Source organism: Pygocentrus nattereri, chromosome 19, assembly GCF_015220715.1.
Source record: "Pygocentrus nattereri isolate fPygNat1 chromosome 19, fPygNat1.pri, whole genome shotgun sequence".
Taxonomy (NCBI): Eukaryota; Metazoa; Chordata; class Actinopteri; order Characiformes; family Serrasalmidae; genus Pygocentrus; species Pygocentrus nattereri.
In genome coordinates, this window is record NC_051229.1 from 6,524,165 (window position 1) to 6,543,435 (window position 19,271).

A 19,271-nucleotide genomic window follows, 5' to 3' on the forward strand; every position below is an offset into this window, starting at 1 on the left:
GCCCTTTTTGCATGTATTATTCTGGCGCACTCTCGTTTTCTCTCTGTCTCTCTTTCCCTTTTATTTCTTTCGCTCGCTGTCGTTTCTCGCTTCCTTCTTTCTCTCTCTCTCTCTCTCTCTCTCTCTCTCTCTCTCTCTCTCTCTCTCTCTCTCGCTCTTTGTTCGAAAACACCAAAGCGAGTCGCCGCGTGTTCACATTACGGTTTTGAAACAGACGCTCGTCGTTTATCGTGTTTGCGCTCAATCACTCAGACTCACAGCTCTTATAACCACAGAGCCAAACAATGGACTGTAATGTAAATGTTGAGGTTTTCTGTTACCGGCCATGTTAAGCACAACCCACGCGCTTCAGTAGCTTTTTAATGCCTTTATAATGCATTTAATCGTGTAATCGCGGGGCTTTGGCCCAGCAAACTTTCCCTGTTTCCTGCAGTCCGCAGTTTTTGTGCAGTGCAGTGTAGAACAAGAGGGTTTGCGCTTTACGCGCAGCGCACTGCGAAATTCACGCAAAAAGGGGGGGGGGTGAAGAAGGAAGGCGGGGGGGGGGGGGTTAAGAGCTAAAACCACTTTTTTTTTTGCTCTGTCACTTGTTTTTTTTTATATAAGAAACATTAGCCTAATAAATGTATACGTTTCAATAAAATAATAACACCAATAATAATGATACTAAGTAATTCCCTTCTCAGTCATACTTTGGAAAGTAAATGAAGAATAAATTAAGGTTAACGAAACAAAAGAAAACGTTGTGATTTACAACGTACGTTTCCTAAAAGCTGCGGGGAACATAATATACACACTTATATCATCTGTCTTATTTGTTTATTTATTTATTTAAGGGGCAATCTGCTATTACGTCGCAGAGATTAATATATGTGTGTGTGTGTGTGTGTGTGTGTGTGTGTGTGTGTGTGTGTGTGTGTGCGCCCTTTTCCCTTTTAGAAATACTATCCATTGTTCCACTCCACGGCGCAGAAAGCCGCGCCTCCTTCAAATCCTTCCGACCAATCATGTCACCCGGCTCCGCCTCCCCGACTCCGCCCACCGCTCTATATTAAAGGCTGGTGCGGCGCGTGCTCGCGGCATTAGAGCGCTTACAGCGAACGCGAAAGGAAATATAAAAAAAGAAAATTATTTATTGTTTTTTTGGGGAAAATTCTCCTCTTCCTCCTCCTCCTTCTTTAATAAGCACTATTCGATATTAAAATCATGGCCGACACGAAAGTGGATTCCGCCACGGAAATTTCCGCCAAGGTAAGAAGCTTTTGGACGAAGGGACTTTTATGTTTTTATTTTGTTTTTTTTTGTCTCCTCCTTTCTTTCCGTTACTGTTTAAAGCTCTCGGCTCGGCGTCGTTTGGCGCCAATACGCGGACAAAACATTTCGGCATTTTCTGGTTTTCGCGGCGGTGGAAGAGCGGAGTAGTTTGTGGTTTGGTAAGGTGAAGGAAAAGGAGTGAGACGTGTGGATTTGGGGGGCTTTTATTTGAATAAAAGCCCTTCTGGCGCCCCGGTCTCATTGTCACTCCGCGCGGGTTTCTTTGTTTATACACGCAGCGATGTTCGCCGGAGCTTCGGAGCCTCTCAGCGCGGACATAATCCCCGAATTTACCCAACATCTGGTGCCTTTTAAACGCCGTTAATGTGACGAGGCTGAAGTGGGCTTCTCACTCGGCACCTTCTTTTTTTCGAATTTTCCCGTTCCACCTTAAACGCTGCAGCGGTTACGTTCTGGCGCCTCGCCAGAACGTAACCGCTGCAGCGTTTAAGGTGGAACGGGAGAATTCGGATAACGGGGTAAGTTCAGCTTCGCGCTAGTCGCCCTGTTCACTTTGTCTGCTGTTATTATCCGCCAGGCGTTTGTTATTTTCCCGTTTTCCGGCGCCACGGTTCGCTCCGGTTGTGCGGGTCGGCGAGCGCTGTGCTGTTGAGCCTATTTACGCCTCGTCCGTGCTGGTGCGAGATCAGCAGAGCCGCTTGCGTGGGTACAGATCGATTTTGAAAGTGGTTCAGGGATTAAAAGTTGAGTTTTGAGGTGCGTTCAGTCTAACGAATCGGTAAACATTACGGTTATTCATTTCACAACCGGCCTGCTGGAGCAGCTGACTGCGTAACCCGCGTGTTTTCGGTCTATTTGTTTTTTCCCCCTCCTTTTGCTCTATTTCTGGATTTCGCTCAGCTAATGTTCGCTCTTCTACTTCTTTTGGGTCTCTGCTCGGAACATGGTGCTGTTATCTGGCCCGTCTGCTGCCTCCACTTCACATTTCCATCGCGGAACGCCGAACAAACGCGTGCATGTGTCTTAACTGAGCAGCAGCCTGGTTATGAATGGCCGGCGTTAGAGAGGTCAGAAGAACGGCAGATATACCTGCACGTCGTTCACTGGCTGGGCTGGTTTGCGAATGTGACGGCGGTCTGGTTCTTTAAATGGCCCAAGGGCTGAAACGTTATATAAACGCGTTAATGTAAACACTAACGCGAGGTTATGGCTTTTATTTTGCATGCGCGCGCCAAGATAGTGCCTAAATAGTGCAAACCCGGATCAAAGTGCTCGGCCACCTCCAGCCTGGATCCACCGCACGACCTAAATCCAGCAGATAACGTAAAAGCGAAGGGGAGGGAGGAGGAGGATGGAGGCGGGGGTGGGGGGGGGGGGGGGTTGGGTTTGAGAGATGGATGGTTAGAGCCATGTGTTCCGTGTTGGCCCCCTTTTGTCCTTTCGATCACTTTTAGATGGTGATCTAGAACCATGTACTACTACGTACTACGCACATGCGCAATTAACTGAGGTGGGCCGTTTTGGCGCACTATTTAGTGCGCTAGTCTGCGGTTTTGGACACAGCCCACCGCCACCACCTCACCTACGCTCCCCGTGCACCTCAGCTGGTGTCTCAAACGAGTGCCTTTTTAACGGAGCGGCTCTTACGGGTGTGTCTCGACCGCGTATGGTGTGCAACTCGCCCGGACTACAATACCCATGGTGTCTCGGTAGCGTCCGAGTGTCGTGTTACAGAGCAGCTGAACTCGCGGGAGGGGCGGGGCTCGGGAGCCTTTGATGGACAGCCGAGAAGTCTGTGTGACAGCCAATGAGGTGTCAATGACAGAAAGGCTCCGCCCCTCGTTTTGGGTGCAGTTTCAGTGGGCGCCAGCAGAGGGCGCTTATAAACCCGATTTTAAATCAACAAGGCAAAATGAATGGATGGCAAGTGTAGCTGACTTGTTTGTTTTTCTGTGTTTTCAGGACTTGAAAGAGAAGAAGCTCCTTGAGGAGAAGGAGAATGGAAAGGAAGCTGCTAATGGAAAGGTAATTCATTCACTTTTAAAGGATTAGGATGTGGTGATCTTGCTAATAGTTAATAAGAGCTGATGGCCACCAGCCTCACCAACTGTATCAACAATTGTTGGCAACCGTTATGGATGAGCTATTCCCACTACAGCTCAAAGCCTTGGCTATAAATGTGTGTACACAGGAAAACGAGGAGAACGGAGAGCCAGAGATTGATGAGGAAGAGGAAGATGAAGTAGATGAGGAAGATGAGGAGGATGATGGAGAAGGTGGGCGAACTCTGCTTTCCCAAAAGCTTGCTGGTTGATTTTTTTTTTTTTTAAGAAAAAATTTTGCTATTGGCTATTTTTAAGCGCAAGCCTCATTGCTTACTTTAGGAGATGAAGACGAGGACGAGGATGAAGAGGATGAGCTCGGAGGTGGAACGAAACGAGGGGCTGATGAGGATGACGAGGATGATGAGGTGAGGAAGAGATGCCCAGCATGGTTTTGGCCTTTAGCTCCATTCATTAGCGCACCAGGTGTCGGTGTCTCCAGCCATTGACTCCTTTTTGTTTTTCCCGGATCTTCCAGGACGAGGTGGACCCCAAGAAGCAGAAGACGGACGACGACGATTAAAGGATCGTTCCCCGCTGCTTATCCTCAGCACGTTTGTTGGAGCCAGTGGCGTAAAGGACTCAAAACATAAACATGGTCATTTTTCAAGTTCACCACCCACGTTCAACCAACTAACCCCCCCCCCCCCAAAATGCAAAATTTTCTAGAGGAAAGACCACCCGCCGCCCAGATTTACCACCACTCTCGACAAAAAATACACAAGATGAGGATTTGTTTGTATTTTTATTTACATTTTATATTTTTGTACATATTGTTAAGAGATCAGTCACTTTATCATGATCTCCTGTGACCAAAACGGTGCTTCTTTATGAAATTTTACTTGTCTGACCATGTCTTGGAACTTCAGCAAAACAGAAAATGGAAACGTGTATAAAAAAAACAGCCATTTAACTCAGAGCATTCCAGTAAAGTTTTATGTATGAACTTTTAGTTGTACCATAACTAGTTGTACCATAAACTAGTTTTGTTTTTGTTTGGTTCTTTTATTTTTTTTTTGTATGGGAGGGCTAGGCCAAAGAAAAGGAGTTCTTACTTTTCTTTCTTTTTTGTCTGCATATTTGTTTTACCTTGGCCTGTTTGTGTGTGTGAAGTTTGTTGTTCAACAATAAACCTGACTTTTATTTTGTGAGTTGTACTTCATTTTTCTGTTTTTTTCTTCAAATGACACACTTATTGATGTTGAGTGTAACTGATCTAGTGATGGGGATAATTAGGAAGCCTTTGGTCGGTCAGTTTGGCCGGGGAGTTTCTTTAACCAGAGACAAATGAGGCGTCCAGGTAGTGCGAAATGGCTGTGGTTGAGGGCTTCATACTGATGCATGCTATATGCTGCGATAGTTGATGGTTTCTGATGTTTGAGGAGCTGGAACAGACAAAAACCCATATATAAATACAAACGCACCATTGCAGCGTCATCCGTAGTGATTTCTCTGCCATTTTGCACCAAGTCCAGGTAAACGGAACTAATGCTTAGTAATGAAACCTGCAGCTGGGCCATGTGCCTTCACTGACCTGTACTCATGATCTGCTGCTACTGGAAGAAAAACGCCCAAAAGGCAACTTGGTAGGTTGAGGGGAAAAAACTTTGACCCTTCATAAAAGGTAACTGGCCTTTTCAAATGGTCAAAAAAACTGAAAACCAGCAAAAATGGAGATGTAAGTTTTTGTCCCAGCAGCAGTGATATTGTGTTCAAATTCATCAGCATTAGAATCCTTTATTGATCCCAGAGGGAAATTGCAGATGACAATGAAAGCTGTTCTATTGCCACCACTTCTGTGTTTTAGCATCAAGCCCAGCACTAATGCAATGAAGTCTGTGCCTTTAATTTGCCTCCATTTAAGCATATTTGGCTGGAGGGCAGGGGGGCGTACCACAAAGCAGGATTTCCCATCCAAACGAGCCAAAAGACGAGGATTGGCCGATAGGACTGTCCCTCAGCCCTTTTCGTATTGAACAAGCTTGGCTTTGGGTTTAAGTTATCTGGCTAAACTGCGAAACCTTGCTTTGCGGAATACCCCCTGAAGTTATTTCCCAGCATAAAACCCTTTTTTAAGATCTTACTGGGAAATTCAGTACATAAATGAAGTGAAATGTAACATCATTCAAGTGCAAAATGATCAGAAAGAGCCACCTGAAGTGGCAGACCACCTTATAATGAAGCCGTAGTTACTGCTATTCACTAAAACCCAGTCATTAATGCAGAATGCTATTGCACGTAGTAGAAATGAGAAATGAGAAATGAGACTTCATCGTCAGAAAGGATCAGCGCTTAAGACAAATATGGGTCACGATCACCTGCGCTCGTCTTAAAGAGTGACCTGAGGTAAGCATGTGACCTCACTGACTGTGTATGTATGTGCTGAGATAAGCAGTGAGTGTGGAGTCAGTGCTGTAGTGAATATGGGTTAAAAAAAAGGAGATGCACTCACTTTATGGCCTTTTCAAACATTTAAACATAAAATAAGGCTATTTGGATTATTTCAAAATGTGGAAAAAGCTTGATATATTGTGCATGTTGTCTATATCCCACGACTGTGGAAATACATGCTGTAGTCTCATTTGTATATTCAGTGTATCTTTGAAAATGACTCTGAATCGTACCGTAATAACTAAAACGAACCAAATCAAACTGACTTGAAATTTGAGATTTCATGACGCACTGAATTGTTTCCTGAAGAGTCAAATTGCGATTGAATCAAATTCGGGAGAGATTTAATAATTATTTTTCATTATTAACATTATTTCCTAAAGAACTGAGTAGAATTCAAGTTCAATTGATTTGAATTATGGTGAAATTTGAGATTTAGGGCAGCACAATGGCACAGTGGGTAGGGAGAAGGGCCTGGGTTCGATTCCCAGCCGGGACCACCAGGGTCTTTCTGTGTGGAGTTTGTTCTCCCCGTGTCTGCGTGGGTTTCCTCCCGGAACTCCAGTTACCTCCCACTGTCCAAAGACATGCAGTCTGGCAAACTGGACACGTTAAATTGCCCCTAGGTGTGCGTGTGAGTGAATGTGTCTGTCTGTCTGCCCTGCGATGGACTGGCGACCTGTCCAGGGTGTATCCTGCCTTCTGCCCAGTGAGTACTGGGATAAACTGAATCATGGTGAAATTTGAGATTTCATCACGATTTATTATTATTTATTAGCATTTCCTAAGGAACTGAATTAAACTGAATCAAATCAGGGTGGAATATGAGACTTATTATCATTCATGTTAATGAACCTTTCCCAGACAACAGAACTGAATCAGTTTGTAATTGAATCGAATCACGGTGACATTTGAGACTTCATCAGTGACTATTATCATTAATTATCATTCCCTAAGCACTAAGATTGAATCAAATCACAACTGAATTGAATCAGTGAAGCTGGTGGTGAGATTCCAAGATCCACTGAATTGTATCCTAAAGAGTCGAACTGAATCAGGTTGTAATTGCATGAATCCCTGTCACTGAATGATTCTGCATCGTATCCATGTGGACGTGCACCGTGTCCTGTGGCTTTCAGTGTCCAGGATGTGTGTCAGGCGTGTTAACCTCAGAGCCGACTTAACATTCACGTTTCCCTGCTGGGATTGACGAGCTGATCCGCCTGAAAACAGGCTTTCATCACACACACGTGCACACAGAGTTACAGCAGTGTTCGTGCTCTTCTTCTGCGTATCAGATGCTCTCAGAAACACAGCCCAAACCTAAACGGGCTGAATTTATAATCCCTGGTCATTTGGCTTTGTGGACAGTGTTTATCTGGCCCGGGAGGCTGATGTCATGTCTCTGCGGGAGTGAGTTTCAGGCTTAAGAATTAAGGGCCGCTGTGACTGGCAGCTTATAGTTATCTAAAGAGGGTGCGCATGAGGAGGAGAGGGGGAAGAGGGAAACATGGTCCGAGAGTGAAGCGTTTATTTACAGTGCAAAGGCAGCTCTGCTTCATTTAAAGGGATCATATCAGGGAAAAATGATTTTTCCTCGTTTTTATTTAGACGAAAATGTTAGATGTTGTGTGTAATCATTGTAAACGTTTCAAAATGTACCACGTTGTCCATAAATGGGAAATGAGTTACATGGGTCACTCTCCGTTTGGAGTGAGAAACCATGTCGTAAGGGTTGCAGGGCTTAAAAAGACGCTTCAAATATTAGGCACAGCTCCAAAAGTCAATATATACACCTACCCACTTGTCCTAAGATGAAATATTACTTTTCCATTGTGATTTCATAGGATTTCATGGATAGCTCTGCATCTGTAAAACAGCTCGTCACAAAACCAATTTCCAAGGTTTGACTTGTATGAAAAAGATTCATGTTTACCTTTGATAGCATTAAGATTATACTTCATTTTAAAAATATGTATTTAATTTCGATTCATTAGTCAGAGATTTTGGTCACTGCTGTTATCAAGACTCTTATATTACATCTAAACACGGCGTTTTCAGCTCCATTAAACTGCTTCTTTGGGTCGAGGCTCATCAGAGAGGAAGCATCTCAAGGCATGAGAAGGCGAGTCACACTCGCTCACTATAGTTCATGAATTTATTAATAGATCAGGCAGCTCATAACTTCTGTGTGTCACTGGTGTTATGTGATTTAATGGTTGGATAATTAAAAATTCGTCCAAAAAATGTCAAATATCATTTAATGACTGATGTTATATAGTTGCACAAAGTCACCTGAACCACCGACGAGTCAGCCAATTTAAAAAATCTACCGTTTTAACCAGATTGTCACTGGAGTCACCGTCTCTGGTGTTACACCATATTCATACAAAACCAGTGACTGTAAAATGTGTTTGGAATTAAGCTCTCCTTTCTGCATATATGGTAACAGGAGAATTAGGAGGACTGTTTAGTTTTGAGGTGAAAGAAATAGATTTTGAAAAAATGTATCCGCCTGAATTCACACTAAAACTGAGAATGACCCACGTACATCCACCTAAATTTCAGACATCAATTACATCTTTGACTAATAACGCTACTGCGCTGGCTGCACTGACCTCTAGCTGCTATGTTAACTTCTTGGCTAATTGTAGCTGCACACGTCACACCACTGCTGGCAGCATTACTACTGACAGAGACGAAAGCTCATAACGCTCAACATGGCGTCTGTTTACCAAGAAAGTCCCGCAAATCGATTAAAAAAGCGCCAATCAACTTCCTAATAACGCAGAAAAGGGTCGACAATTTTATGAAGCTGGGAAAACCTTCTTGTGGAGAAGTGCGTCAGCCAGAACAATCTGAAAATTATATATTTATAATATTTTAACATAATATTTTTTTGTAAAAACGCTACAAGCCACTTAAGATGGTTTTGTCAGCTTTTCTCAGTGAGTTTAAATATGAGTTTTGAAACTTATTTGAACTTCAGTTTCGATGTTTTGGTCTCTCCCCATTCAAAGAGACGGGAATCTGGTCTTGCACGGCAAGAAATAACTGCCCTGTGGCGTCGCAAAGACGGCTGCAGACTTTTCCATAAGAACTTCTCAGCTCATTGTGCGCTAGTGAGTGTGTAACTATCTCATATTATATCCACGTTTATGTTTTTATTGTTTATGCTTAGCGAGTTAGCTAGCTTGCAAACTGCACCAATATGGAGGCTGGTTGAGATTTCTTAACCACTCTACATGAAGTGAGGGTGATGACTTAGCCATGCAGTTCCAGTTAGCACAATGCTACATTTGGACTCGATTGTGTCAGTTGGATTTTTGGCCAGATCAGTGCTTGGATACCACACCACCATGTACAGCGCTGCACGTTAGAATCAGTTCATTCTATGAAAGCAGCCCTGAGGAATGGGAGATCTACAGTTGCACTGCAGTACGGCCTCTAAATGATCCACAGTTCTACACCGCCATCATAAATCCTGCAACAGCATAGCTTTACATCGCGTTTCGCTTTGAGTCTGTCTGCCGCTATGATCGACTTACTCTTTCATTTTCATTGTGATTTCCTGCAAGAGCCAACAGTCATCAACCGCTTAACTGCAGAATGCATGCCCACACACACACCACACCTTTTTACCTTGTCAGGATGTGGGAACTCACATGTGTCCCATATTATAGACAGATATAGACTACGGGACATATGTATGTTGCCACATACACACACACACACACACACACACACACACACACACACACACACACACATATATATATATATATATATATATATATATATATATACACATAGGTACATTACTGGTAGAGTGAAGAACCCTCAGAGAAGGACTAATGATTCCTGTGAAGTAAAAAAAAAAACACATCTGTAATATTTAATTTCTTTTTATTTAGTAGAATCTGCACCTATTTAAAGTATGCAAGTATTACAGCACCATCACTGTAAAACTTTGGTTGGAAACAGGAATTTTTAGAACAGCCCGTGTAAAATTGCCCAATCAGGTTGTTTTTTTCCCTGTGGTATACAAGTAGATCCAGCCAAGCGAGCTCTCCCATTGGTTAGGACTTCAGCAGCTGAACTGAAGGCCTTACGCAATTAACACCTAACATAATTAGGAACTGGAAAGGAATCAACCAATCCTGTTTGGGATTCATTTTACAATGGGACTAATTATACGAGAAAAACCATCACTCTAGGCCTTCTGGAAGTTCTAGATACGTCACTGACTGTGAGCTCAAGCCATGTTCTAAGCAGGTTTCAGCCAGATGTTAGAAATGGAGAACAGCAGCAGATCTGTTCATGTGTTTCAAGCCTCAAACACGATATGGAAAGTCTTTCACAAGCTTTAAATATGCGTGTCGAATCTAGAAGAGCCCAAACAAGTTCATTTGCACCAGTGTTTGCTTACTGCTAACATACTACTAGAATCCCATCAGCATGATCGCATTACTGCATAGGTGTTTTTCTCCTAGTTTTTGGACCAAGTTTTGCACGTGTGTGGACCAACCTAAAGGCCTAGCTCTAGTAGTCATGGTTCACAACCGCTTTTTTGCTGTGTAGTGGCAGCTGTGTGTGCGTGTGCGTGTGAAAAGCTAGCGTGTAAGCTACTTTCTGTTATCATGAGAGAGGAAGGAAGTGGAAATGAAGAAGCGATGATACAGACCTTGCCTCAGAATGAAAAAAAACCACCAGCCTGGAGGTAACGGTGCGTGAGGAGGGTCAAAGGTAGTCATGATTCAGCTCCACATTACACCCCCTAGGATGTTACGCATCAGTGAAGGTGCTCAAACCCTATAACGACCGATCCAATGATAATACCTCCTGCTGTAGCAGTGCATCGGTGGTCTAAGTATAAAGTACTGTAATCCAATTCCAGTACTGACTAAGACGGTATATTTCTTCCTATAACATGAACTATGTGAAATAAAATGTATACTTTCAATATAATGCAATATATTACATTAGATTTACACTAAGATTGGAATGACTAGACACATGTTCACTTGCAGGAAATATTGCCATATGATGATAAATATATTCCAAAATATAAATAGAACGTATAGTAATATACTTTTGTTACATTGCAATATGTATAAATGGACTAGGTGTTTCTATGACAATGAAATACACACATCAGTGTCACTGCTGGACTGAGAATAGTCCACCAACCAAAAATATCCAGCCAACAGCGTCCTGTGACCACTGATGAAGGACTAGAGGATGACCTACACAAACTGTGCAGCAGCAGATGAGCTGTCGTCTCTGACTTTACTTCTACAAGGTGGACCGACAAGGGAGGAGTGTCTAATAGAGTGGACAGTGAGTGGACACTGTGTTTAAAAACTCCAGCAGCACTGCCGTGTCTGATCCACTCGTACCAGTGCATCACACACTAACACACACGCTAAGAATGACCCACCTCCTAAATAATACCTGCTCTGTGGTGGTCCTGTGGGGGTCCTGTGTATATTTTGTCTGTATATTTTATATCTAGATATAATGTATTGTAATATGTACTTCTTACCTCATCAAGTGTCCCTGCACATCCTGCTGAGTCCGCACAATAACAGTCCAGCTGCAGACATTAAACCTCCTTTTCTCTGGAAATCCTGTTGAAATAATGGAATAAGTCAAAACTTCAGATCTGATTCTGACCAACTCCAGTGGTCGGAATTAAAACATGGCCAATGATGACAGCACTGCGTCCACTTTGAGCTGCGTCAGAGTGGACTGAGCAGTGGACGGTGGCGTTCAGGCTCGGCTGTGAAGCGGAATGTGCAGACAGTGTCCCAGACACTCCACAAGACAAACAGTCTGCACAGTCTGCAGTGAAGTTCCCCAGGTCTGCTCTGCCTCCTTATGGCCAGAAAGGGTACTGCAGGTTTATTAATGCCACTCAATACTAACAAACAGCGGAACAGAATAGAGTAGAAAAGAAGGTGAAAATGCTCAGGATTCATTGATGAGGATTTAGAAAGTGAGTAGTTACGAGTCTGCTTTCTATATAAATTGAGGAATCATTCAAAAAATACATGCACTTTAATCAGTTGTTCAATGCATCCTTATCATAGTTTTACCTAGATGGTAAAAAACTGTCAACAAGACAAACAACATTATCATCACTGTGCATAAAATTGTGTATGCAACAAACACCACCTTCAGCACCGCATCGTGGAGGCTTGTGACAGCATAAAAAATAAAATAAAGCAGTGTCCTGTGACTTCACCCTGTGTGTGTGTGTGTGAGTGTGTGTGTGTGTGTGTGTGTGTGTGTGTGTGTGTGTGTGTGTGTGTGTGTGTGTGCTTGTGTGTATATGTATATATATGTGTGTGTGTGTGTGTGTGTGTGTGTGTGTATAAAATAAGACTGATCAAAAAAAGATTTTTCCAGAAATTACAGAGGACACAGCATCACGGCATATATTTACTTTTTAATGGTCGTTATTTGGAAACAGCTGATGTGTCTGATGGACCTGGACTGTCTTTGTGTTTTTAATTATGAACTCTTTTCCGTGTTTTTTCTGTTTTGTACTTTAATAACACACAGAAACAACGGCTGCACTGAACTGACTTGATTCAAATGTGCACATCATTTTCACACAATTGTAACACAGATTCGTCTGTAAGTTGCGTGGCTGTGACATATTTTTATCAAAATTTGTATGTAAAGTTTCAGTAAAACTTTACATTCAGCACTCAGTTGCTTTGTTTTCGGAGCTCAGGGAGATGCAGGTGGCCCTTCGCTTTCAAATACAAAGAGCCGGGCAGCTGTGTCCAATAGAAGAATCAGCAGTGAGGGTGAAAACGGCCTGGGGGAGCGAGGGGGAGGGGCAGGTGGGGGCAACAAAGCACCCCCCACTATTAGGCTCTTTCTCTAGGCATTGTTGCCCCCCCTTGTCTGCCTTTTGTTGCCACTCAACCAGCTAAAGCAGAGGCAGCCTTGCCTACCAACGGCAGCACTTGAGGGACGTCCTGTGTTGGATACAGCCTCAGGGAGCAGTCGGCCAGGGAGCTCGTTAATTGCCCTTGAATGCATGAATTGTGTCTGCTTGGCTCATCAAATGAGATTAATAGTGATGGCTAACCTCGCGAAACCTTGAGGGTTTGACTACAAGGTGCAAGAACAACAACAGTGCCAGCAGAGTCGGTATAGAGCCTACAGAAATCAAACAAGGACAGATCCAGTATAAGTAGCTATACTTTATAGTTTACTGTATATATTATTTACATAAACTCAGTAAGTGCTGTTTGACTCATGTACTATAATTCATGCAAGTGGATTTAATGTGCATGTAAAGTGGCGCGTTGGATTCACTTGATTCAGATGTTTACATTGTTTGCACATCAATACATCACATTGATTATTGCCAAAATTGTGTTGATGTAATGTTTTATTCTGAAAATGATGTAGACGTTTGAATCAAGTCACTTCAGTGCATGAATTCTTTTAAATGTTCAGGGTGTTGACTTTTCTCAATATCAGGAAAAACATGTTTCACAGAAAATTTCACGAAAACCTCAACAACGAAATATAATATCATATTTTCAGGGTTTTGTGTGTCACTCTTTACCTTTATGGCAGCTTCCGTTCTTTTCAGGAGATTCACTTTCAGCTCCTCAGAGATTCTGCAGACGCGCCTCCAAAGTTCAGTCTTAGAAGCTGGTTGATGATTTTCTGAGGTAATCAAACCCATTCAGTGGTGTTGAGGTCTGGACTCTGGGGTGGTCAGTCCATCGTTCAGCTTCTTTGTTTGATGTGTCCGTCTCCTTTTCTCAGTGAGGTTCTTCTTGATCAGCTACACGTCCTTTCAGAGCCGCAGCACTGAGTGGTCTTCTCACAGCGGAAGGATGGACAGAAACACCTGTGGATGTTTTCAGATCAGAGGCAGCTTGATATTCTCCTCTCTCTCAAAGATGAAAGCTTTAAGAGCTGTTTATCTGATGGGGACAGTTTTGGTGTCTACCTGGTCTTCCAGATGGTTGTTAGGAGACTCATGTTCTCTGCAGTTTTTGAACAATTCTGTTTTTTTTCACGTTGACTTTCTACTTCCCTGAGTAAGTAGAAATATCTCTTGAAAAAATGTATTTTATTAATTGGAAATTGACTGTAATGAAATAAATGAATGGTGGTCTCTGACTTTTGCAAAATAATACACACCGATCAGGCATAACATTACGACCACCTCCTTGTTTCTATGCTGTCCACTTTATCAGCTCCACTTACTGTATAGCTGCACTTTGTAGTTCTACAGTTACAGACTGTAGTCCATCTGTTTCTCTGATACTTTGTTAGCCCCCTTTTACCCTGTTCTTCAGTGGTCAGGACCCCCATGGACCCTCACAGAGCAGGTACTATTTGGGTGGTGGATCATTCTCAGCACTGCAGTAACACTGACGTGGTGGTGGGGTGTTAGTGTGTGTTGCGCTTTTCAGTGGTTGACATATATTATTAAAGGGCAAGTCCACCCATGTTTCAAACTTTCTGCATAGTTCAGTGGTTAAGATGTAAACTGTTAATCAGAAGTGGTTTGATGTGAAATGATTTATTGTAGAGAAACTTACTGAATCTTACTGAGATTTCTTTACAGTGGTGGTGATAGGAACCAGGGGTCACCATGACTAAAACACATAGCCATTTTATTTACTATCCAAAACCAGCAGTGAACCAACAACAAGGGCAACAGGAGAAAATCAGCCTAAACCGGCTAAACTGGCACATTTACAGAAATGTTTCTTAATGTGCAGTTTCAAGATTTCTGCATTGTTAAATTGTTCAAGGGCTCATATCACAGAAAAAATGCATTTCCCCTGCTTTTTAATATAAAGCAATTTGAAGTGCAATGTAAACATTGTTAAAATTTCACCATAAAGTCCATATATGAGAACTAAGCTCCAAAAACAACTAGTTTTCAATTCAGTGTTTCTGTGATGTCACAAGGACCAACTAATTTGCATGTAGTTCAGCCCCATTTTGCCCCATTCACGGACGGACGGACGGACGGACGGACAGACAGACAGACAGACAGACAGACAGACAGACAGATAGATAGATAGATAGATAGATAGATAGATAGACAGACAGACAGACGGACGGACGGACGGACGGACGGACGGACGGACGGACGGACGGACGGACGGACAGACAGAAAGATAGATAGATAGATAGATAGATAGATAGATAGATAGATAGACAGATAGATAGATAAACAGACAGACAGACAGACAGATAGACAGACAGATAGATAGATAGATAGATAGATAGATAGACAGACAGACAGACAGACAGACAGACAGACAGACAGATAGATAGATAGACAGACAGACAGACAGATAGATAGATAGATAGATAGATAGATAGATAGATAGATAGATAGATAGATAGATAGATAGATAGATAGATAGATAGATAGATAGATAGATGGACGGACGGACGGACGGACAGACAGACAGACAGAAAGACAGATAGATAAATAGACAGACAGACAGACAGACAGACAGACAGACAGATAGATAGATAGATAGATAGATAGATAGATAGATAGATAGATAGATAGATAGATAGATAGATAGATAGATGGACGGACGGACGGACAGACAGACAGACAGATAGATAAATAGATAGACAGATAGATAGATAAACAGACAGACAGACAGATAGACAGATAGATAGATAGATAGATAGATAGATAGATAGATAGATAGATAGACAGACAGACAGACAGACAGACAGACAGACAGACAGATAGATAGATAGATAGATAGATAGATAGATAGATAGATAGATAGATAGATAGATAGATAGATAGATGGAACAGGAAGAACATTTGAAAGTGTGCAGTAGAGCGTTTAGAACATTTTATCAGGGTTCCACGCTCGTACATATTGTGAGCAAATTCCACGATGAATGAAGTAAACAGAAATGACCTAAAGTTACTTGGGAACAAAATCTGGTCCCATTGACTGACATTAAAAGTAGAGTATGTTTTCTCCTTCTTCTGTAAAGTTACCGTTTTGGACACATGAGGTTTTGATCCGACAACAGCGACATATGAGTGGAAAAAACAAATACAAGAAAAATGCAGGACCCTTTGATGCATAACCATCGTCATTCAGAGTGGTCCGATACGGCATGCACCATGCTAGCCGCTCTAAATTATTCACAGTGGTGGTGATAGGAACCAGACGTCTGAAGATGTTAATGCCTCTAAAAGCTCCCTCACAGAAAGTTACTACACGAAATGGTTATGAATGCGCTGCCTGGTGTCAGAGACATTGTAGGACACATGATAGTTTTGAGAAGAAATTGGCCTAAAACATGTATCTCGGCATGGAGGAGTATATGTAGGTTGTTTCGAGGCAAAATATTCCCTAAATAAAAATGACTTTTTTCAAATTTAGCACTATTTTATCATCTGCACTGCATAGAAAAACTCAGAAGACACGTGTAGGTTCACTGGTGGTTTTGGATAGTAAATAAAATGGCTATATTTGTGTTGTCCTTCTTGTGTGCAGAAAATACTGCAATGAAATGTCGGTCATTTCTCTACAGTAAACAATTTCACAGCCTAAATGACTTTGTTTACATCTCAACCACTGAATTAATAAGGGAAATTAGTGTAATTCTGCTTTAAGTACAGTAAATCAGTCATTTTTTCCCACCCCAGCTGTTAAAATCAGTTTTAAAGTTAGCATTTAAGACCAGTACGACAGGTGAACTCAAGGCCTTAACAACAGCTCTCACTGAACACTTGGTGTTGTCTGTCTCTGTGTTAGTTTGACCAGCAGGTGGCACACTTATACAGCATTCAGCTTACCATAACATGCAACTGTAAACAAGAAAGGCACAGCTTTGTGAATATACTTTGTAAATACTACCAAATATCATGGAAGTCAGTCACAGGACACAAATATCTAATTATAGACTCCTATTTATAAAGTGCAGCCCTTCTGCTCTGCAATGTTATTTTGTTGGATCACTATTGGTTCCTGGGGTCTGGCAGTGTGTGTGTGTGGGTGTGGGTGTGTGTGTGTGTGTGTCCATACACCTATGCTTGTGCGTGCGTGTGTGAGACTCCGGACCTGCTTCTATTCTGGGCGTGAAGGCTAATCAGCTTACTGCGCTGCCTTGTGTCTGTTTGGCTGTTCCTCCTCACTGACGTTCTCATTTCTTGCCATTGGATGACACAGCAAGCCGCACTTTCACCTCCAAGCAAAGGATCCCGCTGTTTCACTGATCCACGGTCAGCTTTCCTCCCACTTTCATTCTGACCTTAAAGAGGAAGTCCACTCATTCTTCAAAATGTGTGCACAGTTCAGCAGATGAGCTGTAATCAGGCACTCAGAGTGGTTTGGTGTAAAACGGTTGATTGTGCACATTGTTGATTGTGCAAACGGTTGATTGTGCAAAAACTTAACAGACTCGGATTTCTTTACAGTGTTGGTGATAGGAACCAGAAAATTCTTAAGTCTGAGAGCTGCTTCGTTGTCATGGCAACTTCAGTTACGACTGATGTTTAGGACAGAGGCCTTTCCAGAACGACAGTTCTTAAGTCTATAATCTCATCTTATTTCCAGATAAGAAAACGGTTTTACAGAAACATCCTAAGTATAAATATATCCTGTATAAATAAAAAATAATGCGTTCCCACGCTTTACTAAGTCGATAGCCATGTGTTATTTTTATTTATACAGGACGTCACCAGTGGGGCTCCGTACTAAGTTGACAAAATGTCCTAAATGTTGTTTTTTTTTTAATTTTAGATAAACCACAGAGTGTCTTAACTTCTGCTTTAACTGCCTGTCTATCGTTTTATACGGAGCCCCGCTGGTGACATCTTATAGAAATAAAAATAATGCGTGGCCACGCCTTATTGGCGCAGGGGAACGGGATCCTAATGTGTGGCCATGACTTAGTAAGGCGTGGAAACGAGATTGTGGCTTACAAAGTCGTGGCCACGCATTAGGATCTCGTTCCCACACTTTACTAAGTCATGGCCATGACTTAATCATCTCATTCCCATGCTTTACCAAGTCATGGCCATGTATTATTTTTTATTTATACAGGACGTCACCAGCAGGGCTCCGTAGTTTTACGCAGTGATGGGCAGCAGTTCACTATAGCTAATCAACATACTGACGCTACATTTATCTACACTGAAAACGGACTTGGGTTTTTTCTAACAGCGTTTAAAAGCTCCAGACGCTGCAGATACAATCTACAGTGTTCAATCTTATTACATTCATGTGTTAATGTTGATAAAAACCTCTCCAGACACACTTTTACAGAGATGGTGGTGAATAATGAGGAGACAGAGCTGAATGGGCGTCTGGAGGAATAACGTTAGCGTGCTCAGCTACAGCGTTTGGGAAATGAAACTGAAACTGAAACGGCGACGCTCTGATAAACAGCACGAAGCGCTGAAACGATATTCTTAACTCTCATTTTGTCGCGCTTTAGTTTGATTTGACCTCGTTTACCTCAGTAACAGTAAGTAGCTAACATTAGCTGTCTGGCTAACTAGCTTGATTACGTTTTTACGTAATCAGCTGTGCAGGGATGGGCGGTTGCTAGGTAACAGTTGATTGTCGACATCAATCGGGTAAGTTAGTTAAGATTTCCTAACTTGAGATAAGAAAAGATGCTGTGAGATGAAATAAGATTCCTAAATCAAGATCTGTAATTTGTGAAAAATCCTACCTGTCAGATAAGAATTTTTTGTAATACGGCCTCTGGAGTCACAATGTCTACAACACAAATACAGCCATTTTATTTACTGTCCAAACCACCAGGGAACCCACACGAGTCTAATGAGTTTTTATATGTGGTTTTGATGATGAGGTAAATCTTTGAGCAACTCTCAGCCAAAAAACATACGTTTTAGACCAAAACCGTGTCTCAATACCATCGTGAAACCACGTCTCAGCCATCAGGCAGTGTATCCATAACCATTTAGTGTAATGACTCTCTGATTCTTCAGCTGTCTGGTTTCTATCACCACCACTGTTTCTGTAGAACATCTCACATCAGACCACTCTAAATCGATTTAATTAAATCGAGTTAATTACTGTTATTTATTCGAAAATAACAGAAAACATGATGATGCTAAAAACACTTATGATAGAAGTCGTTGGGCAGCTGCTGAATTCTGTCAGGAAATGTTTATAGGGAAAAATACATTTCTGACACAGCAGAGCTGCTGGAGCTTTTAAACACCTCAGTGGCTGAGAATATCTCAGCTGGACTGAGAATAGTCCACCAGCCAAAAATATCCAGCCGACAGCGTCCTGTGGGCAGCGTCCTGTGACCACTGATGAAGGACTAGAGGATGACCAGCACAAACTGTGCAGCAGCAGATGAGCTGTCATCTCTGACTTAACATCTACAAGGTGGACTGACAAGGTAGGAGTGTCTGATAGAGTGGACAGTGAGTGGACACAGTGTTTAAAAACTCCAGCAGCACTGCTGTGTCTGATCCACTCAGAC

The 19,271-nt window shown here is 42.3% G+C and overlaps 1 protein-coding gene and 1 long non-coding RNA gene across 2 annotated transcripts; one reads left to right on the forward strand and one right to left on the reverse strand.

The window, feature by feature from the left end:
• Window positions 1-1,074: 1,074 nt before the first annotated feature.
• Window positions 1,075-4,042, forward strand: ptmab (prothymosin alpha b). The gene is made up of 5 exons (XM_017720021.2): window positions 1,075-1,251; window positions 3,238-3,300; window positions 3,467-3,551; window positions 3,660-3,745; window positions 3,856-4,042. The coding sequence occupies exons 1-5, from the start codon at window positions 1,207-1,209 to the stop codon at window positions 3,898-3,900; spliced, it is 324 nt and encodes a 107-aa protein (XP_017575510.1). The 5' UTR covers window positions 1,075-1,206; the 3' UTR covers window positions 3,901-4,042.
• A 354-nt stretch (window positions 4,043-4,396) lies between these two features.
• On the reverse strand, window positions 4,397-11,545 carry LOC108440871. Its single transcript, XR_001858883.2, has 2 exons — window positions 11,314-11,545; window positions 4,397-4,762 (listed from the first exon to the last, which is right to left on the reverse strand). It is a non-coding gene; the product is annotated as an uncharacterized LOC108440871 (long non-coding RNA).
• Between the last annotated feature and the right edge of the window lie 7,726 nt (window positions 11,546-19,271).